General features: G+C 38.2%; 1 protein-coding gene across 3 annotated transcripts in view; it reads right to left on the reverse strand.

Annotated features, from left to right (window-relative positions):
* LOC140625314 (aldehyde oxidase 4-like) overlaps positions 1-15734 on the reverse strand; it is a 64053-nt gene that overhangs the window by 38392 nt on the left and 9927 nt on the right. For all 3 annotated transcript variants that reach the window (XM_072812594.1, XM_072812592.1, XM_072812593.1), the window contains exons 4-11: positions 14102-14210; positions 11774-11900; positions 8381-8442; positions 4754-4837; positions 4097-4177; positions 2859-3003; positions 2516-2608; positions 391-542 (exon numbers count right to left, since the gene is read on the reverse strand). In XM_072812594.1, the coding sequence (XP_072668695.1) occupies positions 391-542; positions 2516-2608; positions 2859-3003; positions 4097-4177; positions 4754-4837; positions 8381-8442; positions 11774-11900; positions 14102-14210 (853 nt within the window). The remainder of the gene's footprint in view (positions 1-390; positions 543-2515; positions 2609-2858; positions 3004-4096; positions 4178-4753; positions 4838-8380; positions 8443-11773; positions 11901-14101; positions 14211-15734) is intronic.

Genomic DNA, 15734 nt, shown 5'->3' on the forward strand with positions numbered 1-15734 from the left:
TTATTATACCTTGGATAAGACATATTTCATAGGCTGATAGAGCTGGAGAGTCCATTTGGTTGAACTTTAACACTTAGAATGAGGAAATAGTGGCCTACAGAGGTCAAGTGGCTTCTCCAGGATCATACTGCTCATGGGTGACAGGATGGATTTAGAATTTGGGCATCTTCAGACTCCAGTACCATAATCTTGTGATATAATAAGCCATCTCTCACTTTGGATGCACACTTACATGCAGTGCGATAACTCTTACTTTGGGTACATTCACACACTCACACTTACATTGTAGAGATTTGTTCAACATTGCCTGGGGATTCCTCTTCAGAATGTTTTGTGAAACTGAACAGACTGTATCGCTGTCTATAACAGGGTGCATACTAGGGTGCATACCGCCATATTCCTTATCTGGGCTCCGGCAAGTGTCCTCAGATGCTTCAGGAGAGCACTGTAAGTCTTAGTCTTCTCCTTTGGTTGCTCCAAAACAATAAGATGTAAGGCATCATTCAACTGGGCCAGGCTGTATCCCGCACCTATTGTCACCCCTGAAAATAAGATAGTAGAATATAAACTGAAAGTGAACTATAACAAGATGCATGGGCTGCACAGAAATAATCTTTCAAGTGTATCTTCTCTTGTTATATTAACTTAGAAAAACAAATATAAAGGTATTTCTGGCAATTAGTTTTATTCCCAAATATCAAGTACCAAAATCTTTTTCTCAGTCATGTATATAGTCATATATGCCATACATTTTAGGACATACCAACCACAGATATCTGAAAATTATTACTTTGTTAATTCCCAATTAAGTGTTTTCCTGAATAAAAAAAAAGTGTTTTCCTGAATAAATTGATCAAATATAAAAATTTCAGTAAAGATTCTTTAAGATTTTTGTGTTTTTATTTTTTTAAAGATTTTATTTATTCATTTTAGAGAGGAGGGGGAGAGCAGGGGGAAGAGCAGAAGGAAAGGGAGAGGGAGATAATCTCCAGCAGACTGTGCTGAGCACAGAGTCCCACGTGGGGCTCAATCCTATGACCCCAAGATTGTGACCTGAACCAAAACCAAGAGTTGATGCTCAACCAACTGAGCCACCCAAGGGCCCTAATTCTATATGACATCTAAAAGATCATTAAGTCTAAAGGGGGAAGTGACCTACACATTTGTATTGCCCATTTGTCCTTCTTCTACAGCCATATCTTCATATTGTTCCCTTAACGGAAGAACAAGAATAGACACTTGTCTATACTTGGGTCAGTTTTCCTTACAATTGTTTTTTCAGGGAATGCTTTGAATAGTGATGTCATCTAGTTCATGCGTTCTCAAGAAGAGTAGTACCAGCCCAAAGGGGATGAAAAAAAATCTTACTCTTTTGATGTATAAAAAAGCCCTGATATACATACTGTACATAAACAGATATATTAAGATTTATTAAAATTTCATGGAGGAATGATTAGGGGGAAAATGTCTATCACTCCCTAGTAAGGTAATAATGAAAAGTTTGAAAACACTGACTTAGTGTTATAGGCTCTCCATCCTCCCCAGTCTCTTCACTCCCACCCCACCCTAACCCAGTATCTCCACACCTTACCTCCAACCCTCTCCTTTACCAGCCTGGCCTCTCCTTGCTTCATTTGTTACTATGAGTCCACTGATATGAACATTCCAACAGGTAAAAAAAAAATGAATGGGCAGATTGACTTAAAATTAGCAGATCAGAGGAGAAGCAGATAATTTCTCATTTGATTTCTGTTTAGTCATTGGGGAGAGCCTTATTTTAAAGTAGAATTTTTACCTCCTATACCCTGTTATCCATTCAAATGTTAAGTTTGGATATGTTTCTCAGATAGCCTTATTCGGTGCATTATGTGGAAGAACTTGACTAGAAGTAAGAAACCCTGGAATCCAGTCCTGACTTGATCATGTGTTAGCTGTGTGAAGTTGGGGAGGCTATTTAAGTCCTTTGATTCTTTATCTTCTTTAGGAGAATGGAGATACCAAGGCTACCACCTGCTATCTCTGCCTACCAGGACTATCATGAGGATCAAAAGAAACATGAGATGTGAAAGCATTTGGTAAATTGTGGGAAGACTATAAAAATAAGATAGTTACAATTAATTTGTCAAATTTTGTGTCTCAGAATTTTTTTTTTTTTTGAATGTAGGTGAGTAAAGGCTGAGCCTTGAGCAAATTTATGAATCAGGGAGTAATATCTGGCAAGAAACTTTCCTATAGGCCAGCCAATGTCTTAAATCTCCATATTTAGTCAATTTCTCCATATTTGAACAACCGACATGGCTTCTTTCCACCATTATGGCTTTTATGACCATGTAGTACTCAGTGGCATAACTGAATAATTGAATTTGATAAAGCTCATAGAGGACACGCAGTAGGTGCTCAATAAATATTTCTGAATGAACGAATGAGGTCAGATATTCTATGAAGTGCTCAAATAAGCCTAGTGTGTGTAATTATTCATAGCTTACCAACAGCCAATAAAAAAGAAGTTTCATACCATCATCTGTGCAGTCCACAAAATATAGTTCTGGAAGCCCAAGTGGAGATATGAAAACTGGATGGAATTCATCTCTGAATTTAATGCTGGGTCCTTAAGGAGAAAAACATTTAAAGCAATTAGAAAAGGAAGTCAATGGGTGATAACAGATGTTGCTTACTGATAATCCAGAGTGAATACTGTGACACAAACAACACATTTGCAAATGAAAACAATGAAGCATTCTAAAGGATCATAGGTATCTGCTAATTAAAATGAATTGCATTTATGAAGCATTTAAAAAGAGAGACAAATGTGTAGGTTACTTAATCTAGACTAAGGAACACGCTTAAAAACCACTCACCCACTGTAGTGTTTCCCATTATGAGGGGGGCTTCAGGGAAATTGGCTTTCAGTTCCAGAAGGTCGTTGAGGGTCACAGGGGCAATCCAGGTAGTCCTCTCCCCTTGGAAGGTCAGTCTTCTCTTGTTTGGATCTTCTGCCATTCTCTGCAGAGAAACAAAACCAATAGCCTTTTGAGGAAGGTTGCTGAGCTACATGCCATGAGTATATCCACTGCTCCGGTTGTCCAAATGGCCCGATGGGTCATTTTAATTTTCTGGGATTTACCTTGGGAAAAGGTGGCCTATTTGAAACTACTTAGATTGATAAGATTCACATGGGCATCACTGAGTAAACATCATAATAGGTATCTGTCCATCAACAACTGCATGTAGAGTAGAGCAAACTCCATCTATATTTGTGAAGTGAGTGTCTGAAGAGGACGCATCATGGTATAGTGAAAGTGTCTTAGTCTGCAGGCTTCTTGTTCTAGTTCTGCCCTAACAGTGACTCAAAGGGGCCTCATCTTTGGGAATTAGGTGTTTTGGTATGACAAAAATTGCTTATGGCAAAATTATCCTTGAAAAACCTCTTAAATCATTTACCAGGCATAGTGTAAATCATTTTTTTAAACGACTCTCTCTTTACACATACATACGTATATATGTCATGTGTATGTGTATACTCTTTAAATAGTGAGTCCAAGTTCCCACAGGCAGAGGGCTGTGTGGGGACTGTGACCTTCTAGGGAGCCAGTAGAATCATATCCCCCATCTCATGTTCTCTTCTGCGCATAGAGTCATGGAATAGAATGATGAGCATACACACACCATTTATATTCTTCTCTCTCTATTTCTCCCCACTGAGTTGGGATCACAGAGGCTAATATAAGAATAGTGTAATTCCATTATAATAAGTATCATTTTACAAAATATCTTTTTTTTTTTTTTTTTTTACAAAATATCTTTAATATATCTCACAGTGTAGGTGTGTGACCTTGAGTAAGTTACCTATACTCTCTGAGCTCAGGATCTTCAACTGAAGAGGTGAACCAAAGCATATTTGAGGTCCTGGCAGTACCACTCTTCTAAGCTATCTGCTTGAAGTTACTTATAGTGGAACCGAACAAATTCATAACAATGGTTTATTGCATTGGACACACTTCCACCTTTTAATATCTAAAATTCATAATTTCATAGCATACTGCAAAAAGGCTTGTACCACGTCATGTTATGAGACATCAAAAGTAAAGCATCTTACTATTAGTTCAGGAGGGAATATAGGTTCCTGGGATGGATCCAAGGGCTGGAATTCATCTTCATTATACAGTTTGGTACATATCTCAACAAAACAAAACAAAAAATACAAATGGAACTTCAGCGTTACTGAAAAACATACAAGAATTTCTAAATGTGAGACTTCAGAGTCAGGGCCATACTTCTGACACCCCGGACACAAAATGCAGGTGCCAGAGCCACAGAGTACCCCTGAATAGAATTTTGCCCACCCTTAGAGGACTGTAATGGTTTCCTGGGCAGATTTACTGGACTCTGGGCTTCCTCCTTTGGCATCAGGAATTAGGTTTTAAGCTTCTGTCCTGGGTCTCAGGTATTATTAACAGATATTTATTTGCCATGAGCATGAAGATGCTTACATCTCTACTACTTGTGGGGAGGGGTGGTGGTAAACCAGATTAAGGCACAGAAAGTTGTAATGCTTCTGAAGGGAAATGCTTTGTGGTGATTGGTCTCATGAAAGTCACTAGCCTGCTAATTTTTGAAGTGTTTTAAGACTCTTTACTCCCTGAATACTCTTCCTTTTACTTTACTCACTGAAAAGAACAGGAAATGAATGCACTTGGATTTATGTGGGTATTTTTCAGGCTATCCTAACTGAAGTGGAACACCAGATACTTACTTTTTCCTGTCTATTTACAAAAGACCTCTCTTCTTGATCCATGCAACATTTTCCTGAACTTTTCATTCCACAAACAGTTGATTCCTTTTAAGGTAATACAAGAATTTAGAACAAATTAGTTGGTTAATTCTTAAAACATCAACCCTAGTACTTGCAGTCCCCAGGCCCTACAGAAGCTATGGAAGAAGTAACAGAGCATGTCCTTGTCTTCAAGGGCTCTGTAATGGGGTGGAGTGGAGAACTAGCTCTTCCATCACTGAACAATTAGGGAAAATTACAGGGAGCCTGTAACCATGCTATGATAGTCTTGTTAATGTATCACTCAAATCTCAGGGGATCGTGAAGGAGATCAGACGAGGATGGGCTCAGAGAGCCAAGGCTTCCACTACAGTGAGGTAAATGGAGGAGTTAACAAGGTGATAATTTAAAAAACAAACAAACAAAAAAAGGCTTTTCTTTAATCATAAGAGTGATATACCATGTATCTTTAATGAAGTCCTAGGAAGGCAAACTGCCTTTCAGACCTTCTTTCTCTCTTTCTCCCTTCCTTCCTTCCTTCCTTCCTTCCTTCCTTCCTTCCTTCCTTCCTTCCTTCCTTCCTTTCTTCTTTCTTTCTTTCTTTCTTTCTTTCTTTCTTTCTTTCTTTCTTTCTCTCTCTCTCTCTCTCTTTCTTTCTCTCTCTCTCTCTTTCTCTCTCTTTCCTTCCTTCCTTCTTCTTTCTTTCTTCTTTCTTTCTTTCTTTCTTTCTTTCTTTCTTTTTCTTTCTTTCTTCTTTCTCTCTCTCTCTCTCTTTCTTTCTTTCTTTCTTTCCTCTCTCTTTCTTTTCTTTTCTTTTCTTTTTCAAGATTTTATTTATTTATTCCTGAGAGACACGCAGAGAGAGGCAGAGACATAGGCAGAGGGAGAAGCAGGCTCCCTGTGGGGAGCCTGATGTGGGACTCAATCCCAGGACCTTGGAATCACAACCCGAGCCAAAGGCAGAAGCTCAACCATTGAGCCACCCAGGTGCTTCCACTTAAGACTTTCTATACACAAAAATAAACTGAAAACCTGAGTTTTATTTGGGTGTTATTGGAGCTATTCTGAATTTTTTTGATGATTCAAGTCCCAACCATTTTTAAGTCCCAAACCCATTCATAATGGGTTACCGTATACTTTACTTCTTAGGAAAGTGGTTACCTTAATTTTCAGGACACTTCATGCAGACCCAAAGTAATGTTTTTGGCTTGAATTCACTGGTCAGTTACTGCAACTCTAGCTAATTATTTTCATTCTTGTTTATCCTTTTCACGTGTAGGCACAACCCAAGGCTTTGGTGTGCTTTGGAGACCTATGGTTTGACTTTGTACATGGAGTCAAGGAAGCCTGGGTTCCAGTTCTTGCTTTAACACATAGTAACTGGGTTCAGTGTTTTAAATTAGAAAAATAAAACCCCTCCCAACCAGGTCTGTTTGATGTAAGTATGCAAAAGATATGCACAGTATCTGATACATAGGAAGTGCTGCAGAAGTGGTGGCTGGTATTTTTACCTGTAAGGAATTTTCTACAGACTTAAGAATGGATTTGGATTTTGAGAGAAGGAGGTGCACAATAAAGGAACAGATGGTAAATGGCTGAATGTGGGAACTCACGGGAGTGAGATAAAGATACCTATCTTTGTATAATAGTTAGATTTGGTCACCAGGAAAGTAATCACATAATACTAAGTTGAATCATGAATCATATGAAGTTGCTGTTTTTGTGAGTTACAATGGTGGAAGACTGATTCATATGGTTCGACATGAATGGTATCTTACCCAGGATTTCAAAATAGCTGTAGTTTGTAAAGCTTTTTAGATTCTTCATTATTGGCCTAAAAGTAGATTTTTTTTCAAGAGATTTTTTGGTATTTGGAATTAACTTATATACCTTGAGTTGTTTTTGGTCAACCAAAATTGTATAAAATTAATTTTTACCATAAAATATGGGTGCTAGAAACCCATGATAACTAAAACGTGGTATTTCACGTTCTGAAACTTGATATATCTCAAAACTACAGCTTCCCCCACCCCGTGCCATACACTAAATCATTCTTTTCCAATTTCTTTCATCCTGTCTGGTTCCTTAATCTTTTAACTTTGAGGATGACTTGGATTTCTTCCTGATTGTATCCTTTACTGTCTGGAGGTTATGATTCTGGCAATCCCCTTGCTGAAAGTTACCTTTCATATCTGCCACACTGGTCTAGGTCCTCACTCCCTCATTCATGGGAGACTGCACTAGCCCAAGCCCTCATCCCTTTTTAAGCTTATCCTTCTTAGCAGATGCCAAGAATTTTCCCTTTGAAATACCGTTTCCATGTTACTCCCAGCTTGAGAACAGACAATGACCATACATTGGTTATCAACTTTCAGTCTAAATTCCTTAGCCCAGAATAATATCTTTTTACTCCCTGCATTAGGCCACATCAGTTTCCTAGTGAACAGTGGACATCCTTCATTTTCCTACTTCCATGCATTTTCTTACCTGGAATTTTCTACTGGCTTCTCTTCACCCATTCATTTCTATCACTTCTTTTAAGACCTAGCTCAAAATTCCCCTTCTCCAATGTTTCCTTTGTGCCTCCCTTCCTGCTCTTTACTTCTCTTTAATCTACCACGTTCTTTTAAAACTGATACATATGGCATAGAGAATACACTGAACTTTAAATACCTTGCTTTTCAATTATGCTTTTATTATTTCTTAGTCTATATATTTTTCTTTTTTTTAATTTTTTTTTATATTTTTATTTTTTTTATTTATGATAGTCACAGAGAGAGAAAGAGGCGCAGAGACACAGGCAGAGGGAGAAGCAGGCTCCATGCACCGGGAGCCCAACGTGGGATTCGATCCCGGGTCTCCAGGATCACGCCCTGGGCCAAAGGCAGGTGCCAAACCGCTGCGCCACCCAGGGATCCCTATTTTTCTTTAAAATGTCTATAGTCGGGATCCCTGGGTGGCGCAGCGGTTTGGCACCTGCCTTTGGCCCAGGGCGTGATCCTGGAGACCCGGGATCGAATCCCACGTTGGGCTCCCGGTGCATGGAGCCTGCCTGCTTCTGCCTCTCTCTCTCTCTCTCTCTCTCTCTCTGATGTGACTATCATAAATAAAAAAAAAAATGTCTATAGTCTTAGTCTATTAATCTAAAATAATAGAGACTATTTCTTAGTAGAGTTTGCATTTCTTGAAGTCATGTTACCATATACTTTACTTCTTAGGAAAGTGCTTAATTTAGGGCTATAAATAAGACACATGCTAAAGGTTTATTTAAAAAATACCAACAGTGGCATTCAACAACTTTCAATGGTTAGAAAGGTCAACATAGGGGTACCTGGGTGGCTCAGTTTTTAAGCCTCTGCTTTTGGCTCAGGTCATGATCCTGGGGTCCTCGGATCAAGCCCCACATCAGGTTCCCTGCTCTGCAGGGAGACTGCTTCTCCCTCTCCCTTTAATGTGTGCTCTCTCTCTCTCAAATAAATAAATGAAATCTTTAAGAAAAAAAGGTCAACATGAGGGTATTTTAGAAACAAATGAATGCAATAGATGATTTTATGCAAATGTATATTAAGGTATTAAGTCAACTGAAAAATTTTTTTTATTTTAACTTACCCTACAGAAAGTTTTTCCACTTTCTACAATTGTTCGGTATCCAGTACAGCGGCACAAGTTACCTGATTAAGAAGAGACAAATTTTGGGGCGCCTGGGTGGCTTAGTTGGTTAAGTATCTGCATTTGGTTCAAGTCATGATCCTCAGGTCCTGGGATGGGCCCCGCATCTTTATTGTTGACATCATCTAAGTGTTCCCTGCTCAGTGGGGAGTCTGCCTCTCCCTCCCCCTTTGCTCCTCCCCCAGGGTTGTATGTGCTCTCTCTCAAATAAATTTAAAAAAAAAATTTTTTTTAAAAGAGGTCAACTTTTAAGGAATGATAATGAAATATATTGCTTATTTGCGCTTCATTTTTTCAGTGAAATAGCTCTATTAGTAATTAGATTCTTTTTTTTTTTCTCTTGGGAACAGATATTCTTACAAAAAAAAATCTTGTGATTACATTTTCTTCCTGAAATATCACAAAGGTTTCCATAATTTTTTCAATCAACTCTTCCTGCCTTATTTCCTAGGCCTGTCCTAACTCATGTAACCCTGCCCCTCCCATAACATCTCATATGTGTCTATTTGCTAAGCTTTTCTTACATGGTCTTTTCTCTCTCCCATGTTTTCTTAGGGAGAGTGTATCCATTTTTCAAGGCCCTTTTAATTTAAAAGGCCCATCCCCCTTTTCCATGGGGTCTACTCTGACACCCCAGCCAGAGCTGTACCACTCACTGTCTGGATCCATCTGCTGATAGGCCTATCATCAACTATGTTGGAGTAGAGTCATTTATGTACTTGCTTCATCTCCCTCAATGGATCTTAAGTTCCTAGAGAAGGCGATGAGTGTCTTGGATGTTCATGAACCCTCCCAGGACAGAACAATAGGTGTTCAATAAGTACCTGGCATTCTTTTAATCAGTTAATATTTCCTTTTTTTTAAAAAAAGGATTTTATTAATTTATTCATGAGAGACACAGAGAGAGGGAGGCAGAGACACAGGCAGAGGGAAATGCAGGCTCCATGCAGGGAGCCCCATGTGGGACTTGATCCTGGGTCTCCAGGACCACGCCCTGGGCTGAAGGCGGCTCTAAATTGCTGAGCCACCTGGGCTGCTCTTAATCAGTCAATATTTCCAAAGCATGGTGGAAAAGGTGAGGAAAAGTCTGTCTTTTTACAAAGTATATTCAAATTTTGCAGCCAGTATAAATGATATTTATGAGGAGGTTTTAATAACATGGAAAAGCTCTTATGTTATACTGTTAAAATTGTATAAACAATATAAGTTCATATATAGTAGCCACAAGTATTTAAAATAAGAAAACAAAAACTATGCATAGAAAAGACTGAAAGGAAACAGAAGTATCTGATTGTGATTGTTTCCTGAGGGTAGAAATATGAATGAGTTTTTCCCTTTTAATTTTTTTTTGCATTTTTCATAATAGGAATACGTTATTTTTATAGTAAAAATAAATATAAAATTATTATGTTTAAATGCAGTTTAACAATTTCAGAAGCAAAATAAATGTGTGGATTGGGTAGATTTAAACATCCAGAAGTGTAAAAGCTTGATGCCAGTGAGTCATGCGGAAACTTGGTTAATAGGTATACTCCTTTGTTTTTGTTTTTAGAACAAGAATAGTTTAGAAAGAAACTACATGCTCAAGAATGGATTCAGATTCCATAATCTATCTTTCCTTTTGCTAAGAAGAAAGAATATAGAAGTGTGTGAATTAAGTCTCCCTTTGGAGTCGAGGAAAGGAGCTGAAAGGTCTAAAACATAACTACATGGCATGATATATAAGTATTTAAGAGGCAATGGACACCTTTTCTCTGATAAACTATAAGCAAACATTATAGGCTAGAGAGAGCTAGTATCAGAGTTTTTTGTTTTGTTTTCTTGGCTACACAACCGAATGGCAAGTCTACAAGCCCTATGAAAGTCTCACCAAAAGAATGCTAATAGTGCCCACTGTAGAGATTCTTCTGATTCTAAGGGAAAAAAATAGATGAAATTAAAAAAATTCTTTTCCCTTAGTCTTGAAGAGAAAGACAAGATTAAATGAAGTGGTGATATATATCAGTTGACCATTTTAGAATGTTATGTGCCATAACATTACTTTAAATTTTATTTTATGTTATTGTTTCCCTTAAAAATACGAACATGAAGGTCGTCAGTGTGGCTAGCATTTATAATTCTAGAAAGAGTTCAAGTAAATGGATTGTGAACCAAAATATGTTCTCCAAATTATCCACACCCCGCATAATACTTCATCAATTTAGCCAAACTTTTAGCACCATCCCCTTATGGTTGTTATGTGAATTATTGGCACAGAATCTGGGAGGAAATAACCCATCTAAGACTGTGTATATGAAAAAAGCCCCCAAACAACAAGTAAGGCAAATCATAGGATCTCTGCTTTTTTAAGCTCTCAATTCCTCATCAGTATGGCTTATTTCATTGAATAAAGATTATCCATTTGGCCTGGGTTAAAATGATAATTGAAATCATAGGCCAAAATTTTAGAAGTACTTTATATAAAACTGAAAAATTTTAAGTGAAGAATTTTTTGAGAAACAAGGGAAAATATTAGAGAATTTTTATATACCACTTACCATAAAATTTAAGTTGCATATTTTACTTTGTTTTAGTCTACATCTTTTCATCATAATACTGAATTTCTGTCTAAGACTATCTGCTGAAAGGGACAAAGAGCTTTCTTGTAATATTTAGAAGTTTACTTTCACAGCTTTCTTCTAAGAACTAGGGGACAATTACCTTGAAAGTGGGTGTGTTTGTTACAAAAAACTTCATTTGTTAACATGCTTTTGTTTTTTTTTTTTAGAAAATTGTGTTTATTCATATAAATTTGATAGTTATTTCATTTTAGGAGACTGAGTTGCTCACTAAGTTACTTGTGATAACTAGCTGCTGCCCTTGACTTCCTAATCCAACCAGAACATAAAAAGTAAAGTATCTGAAAGTCTATCCAATCTATAAAAGTAAGTGTAGTAGGTAGAGTTAGCGAATGACTCTAACAGACTAACTTAAGAATAAACAACAAAATCTCATTCTTCCACACTACCCAAATTTCCACATTTGGAAAAGATAATATTATAAGTCTTAGAAAGAGCCTATTTGAATGCTTTTGTAGAGTGACACTGGGATCCATTAAGGAAGAAAGCTTTGTGATGAAACCAATATTGTCCCAGTTCTTGGCACCACTGCTTACAAAAGGAAGACAATACTTCCTGGAAAGTATTAAAGGTACTAAAGAAGTCTTCATGTTAGCCAAGTGCCTGGAACCTCAAAGTGTGCCATATTGTCTCTCCGTGGGCTGGGATTTCCTGTCCTAGTTACTCAGGCACTTCCCACCCTGGGCCCTGCCTACAGAAGACCAAGAAGGCTCACCTCCAAGGGCTTTGGTTATCTGCTCCGGGGTTGGCTCTGGGTGGTTTCTCAGCAGTGTGTAGATGGACATCACCATCCCTGGGCTACAGAAGCCACACTGTGTGCCATGACACTTGGCCAGTCTTTCCTGGGAGGAAATAATACATTATTTATGCTTCAAACCTCATGTTTCCCTGCCTTGGGCACCAGAAAGGTCTGCAGCTTATTTATTTAGCTTTCCAGAAACGAGTGCAGGGTAAAGGATGTCATGCTAGAAGAAAAATATTTCTATTTCTTGAAAATATTTCTATTTTTAAAAGTTGTTTTTTTCTTCCCTCAAGAAAAGCCTAGTGGCAGGAATTAATTAAGTGACTGCAATCTCTAGACTCTGATTTCTTTATCTGTGAAATAGGTAATGTGGCTTAGGGAATAAGTAAAATGCCTTGGAGCCCCGCTCCTGTGAGTTTCAGTCCTTACTATACCCTAGTAACTGTGTGACTGTGGTGGTTTACTTGACTTTTCTTCATTTTTAAAATTAGAATAAGAACAGTATCTACAGGATGGTTATGAAAATAAATGATTGAATATATGCAAATCATTTAGCAGTCTCTGGCAAGTCATTTTCATCCCCATCTATATTATAGAATTTCTGATGCACTAAATGACAAAAATCTATATAAATGACTAGAAAATTATAAAGTGTAACTTATTAGCATGTACCAATCATGTATTTAATTTATGCACAATTCAATTTTTATGCATTTAAACACAACAACAAAACAATAAAAAACAGGTGGGAAACATGACTCTGGGGGTCTCTCTTGTGTTTCTTTTCCATGTGTCTCTCAGAGGTTACTCAACTGCCTGGCTTGAGTGTGCTTCAAATGTTTTTAAATAAACATTTTTCAAATAGCATAACCCCTAAGATGAAAGCCAAATACTTGATCTGTAGCTCAAATGAAAGGACAGATAATGTTCTAATGTTAGACGGAAATATGGCTATATTGGATTTATTGCTAGATGGCAAGTTGCTTCAGATGTGGTGTATAAATGTGGCTGTAAATGTGATGGTACATGTTTAGCAACCGAATCTCTGGGGAAAAAGTGCTAATTTGTAGCTTCTATCAATTTTAGAAGTATAAAGTGTCCTTCTTTTAATTTAGGGTAAGGATGTGTCTGTGAAGTTAAGATATATTAAAACTGTCCAAAATCCATAAAGAACTTATCAAACTCAACACCCAAAGAACAAATAATCCAATCAAGAAATGGGCAGAAGACATGAACAGACATGTCAAAGAAGACATACAAATGGCCAACAGACACATGAAAAAATGCCCCACATTACTCAGCACCAGGGAAATACACATCAAAACCACAATGAGATACCACCTCACACCAGTCAGAATGGCTAAAATGAACAAGTCAGGAAATGACAGATGTTGGTGAGGATGCGGAGAAAAGGGAACCCTCTTACACTGTTAGTGGGAATGCAAGCTGGTGCAGCCACTTTAGAAAACAGTACGGATGTTCCTCAAAAAGTTGAAAATAGAGCTACCTTATGACCCAAAAAATGCACTACTGGGTATTTACTCCAAAGATACAAATGTAGTGATCTGAAGGGCACCTGCACCCCAATGTTTATAGCAGCAATGTTCACAATAGCCAGACAATGGAAAGAGCTCAGATGTTCATCAACAGATGAATGGATACAGAAGATGTGGCGTATATATACAATGGAATACTACTCAGCCATCAAAAAATGAAATCTTGCCATTTGCAATGATGTGGTTGTAACTAGAGGATATTATGCTCAGTGAAATAAGTCTATCAGAGAAAGACATTATCATATGATCTCACTCATGTGGAATTTAAGAAACAAAACAGAAGATCATAGGGGAAGAGAGGGAAAAAAAAAACAAAATGAAATCAGAGAGAGACAAACCATAAGAGACTGTGAATCATAGGAAACAAACTGAGTGTCACTAGAGGGGAGCGGGATGGGGGATGGAGTAACTGGGTGCTAAACATTAAGGAGAGAATGTGATGTGATGAGCACTGGGTATTACGTAAGACTGATGAATCACTGACCTCTATCTCTGAAACCAATAATACATAATTTGTTAATTACTTGAATTTAAGTAAAATTAAAAAAAAGAAATATTAAAACCAATGGAGGAATCTTGGTTTATACATCAGTCTCTATAAAGAACTTCAGCTATGAAGCACTGAATATGGCAAAATGAAAATTTAGAAGCACAAAGGATTTCAAAGCTGGTGACCTAATTGGAGTACAATAGACTATGTGGGGGTGCCTATACAAACATCTGTTCCAGTCCATTACATTCTTACCTGCACGGGATGAATCCTGGTGTTGATGCTTCCTACACCTTCCACTGTTGTGACAGCAGCTCCATACAGAGAGCAGATGGGCACCAAGCATGCTGTCACTGGATAGTGGCTGTGATGGATATTTGTAAAGAGAATACATTGGAATCATAGGGAAGTGAGAAATATCATTCAGGGAGTCCAGGAAAGTCACAGACTATATTTCCCTGAAAATATAGAGAATGCTAGATAAAAGCCCATGGAATTCTAAAAGTTACTAGGAAAGAAATTACATATGGCTGGCATCAAATGGTAGAGAGGAATGGAGAAAAAGAATAATGAAGATTTTTGTCTAAGACCTCTAAAAGACTCTCATTCTTTATTATTTGTTATTCTAGGGAAAGGAAACCTTTTACTCTTCAGACAACACACTAATTTATATAAACTCCACCATGGGGTAGTTTAGCCCATTTGATTTTCAACCATGTGCAGCTTTTAAATACAGACACTCTGCTTGCATGCTAGTCCAATTAAATTAGAGTCTGCGGGGGGGTGGGGGCTCACTTCATTGCTTTTTGAAGCTCCTCAGCCAGTTCTAATGTATGGTCATGTGTGGAAGCCACCCATTTATGCCCTTGTCTTGACCATCTTTCCCATAGTAGAGTTTGTATTAATAACAAAGTGCACGTGGTTAGCAACAGATTCTCATCTCATTGGTTAGCAATGGGGTCCAGACCTCATTAGTCCAATTTAGCTCTTTATTCCCGTCCGACTAAGTCCTATTCTCTTTCAGGCATGGGAAATTATCCTTCTCCCAGGAAATTTTTCCTTTATTCTCCTACCCCAGAAGACAGTAAGCATGTTGTTCTTCTGAAAAGACAGGGGCGCTTGGGAGGCTCAGTCAGTAAGCGTTGGACTCCCGATTTTGGCTCAGGTCATTATCTTAGAGTGGTGAGATGGAGTCTTGTGTCTGGCTCTGCACTCAGCATGGAATCTGCTTGACATTCTCTGTCTGCCCCTCCCCTGCCTGCACCCTTGCTTTCTCTAAAAATATATAAGTAAATCTTAAAAAAAAAAAAAAAAAAAAAGAGTGCTGCTCTTGGCTCCACCAGCCCTTTGAATGGTCAAAGGTGTTTGGAAACCACCCAGCTGCCTGATGGGAGACCCTAAGAGAGTGCTCGGTGTATAGAGAAAGAATGTACAACAGATAAATTTTTGTTTTTTTGTATCCTCTAAGTACCCCCCCCCCCCCCACGTTTATTTCCTCTTAATCTCAACCCACTCTCTTCTTTTTTCTCTTCCAGTGTTCATTGTTCAGTCTTACCTTTCTACCTCATCTGGAAAATAGAAGCTTGAGCCCCATCTACTCCCAGCCCACTGCTTCTCACCCAGTGTTGCAGTCACTCCCCTGTGTTCTAGGCCAGGAGGGCAGGAATCCTTTCTCTTACTCCCCTGGGCTCTGACTCCTATTTATTCTTCTCTCCTCATGGACCTGCTCCATACTGATAGTCCTCCTAACCACTTCCTTTCTATAGTCTTATTCCCCTAAATTCCCTTGAAGTTAAAAGTAAATTCAAGTCCCTGCATGGAGCCTGCTTCTCCCTCTCCCTCTGCCTATGTCTCTGCCTCTCTCTTTCTCTGTGTCTCTCATGAATAC

Source organism: Canis lupus, chromosome 36, assembly GCF_048164855.1.
Source record: "Canis lupus baileyi chromosome 36, mCanLup2.hap1, whole genome shotgun sequence".
Classification (NCBI taxonomy): domain Eukaryota; kingdom Metazoa; phylum Chordata; class Mammalia; order Carnivora; family Canidae; genus Canis; species Canis lupus.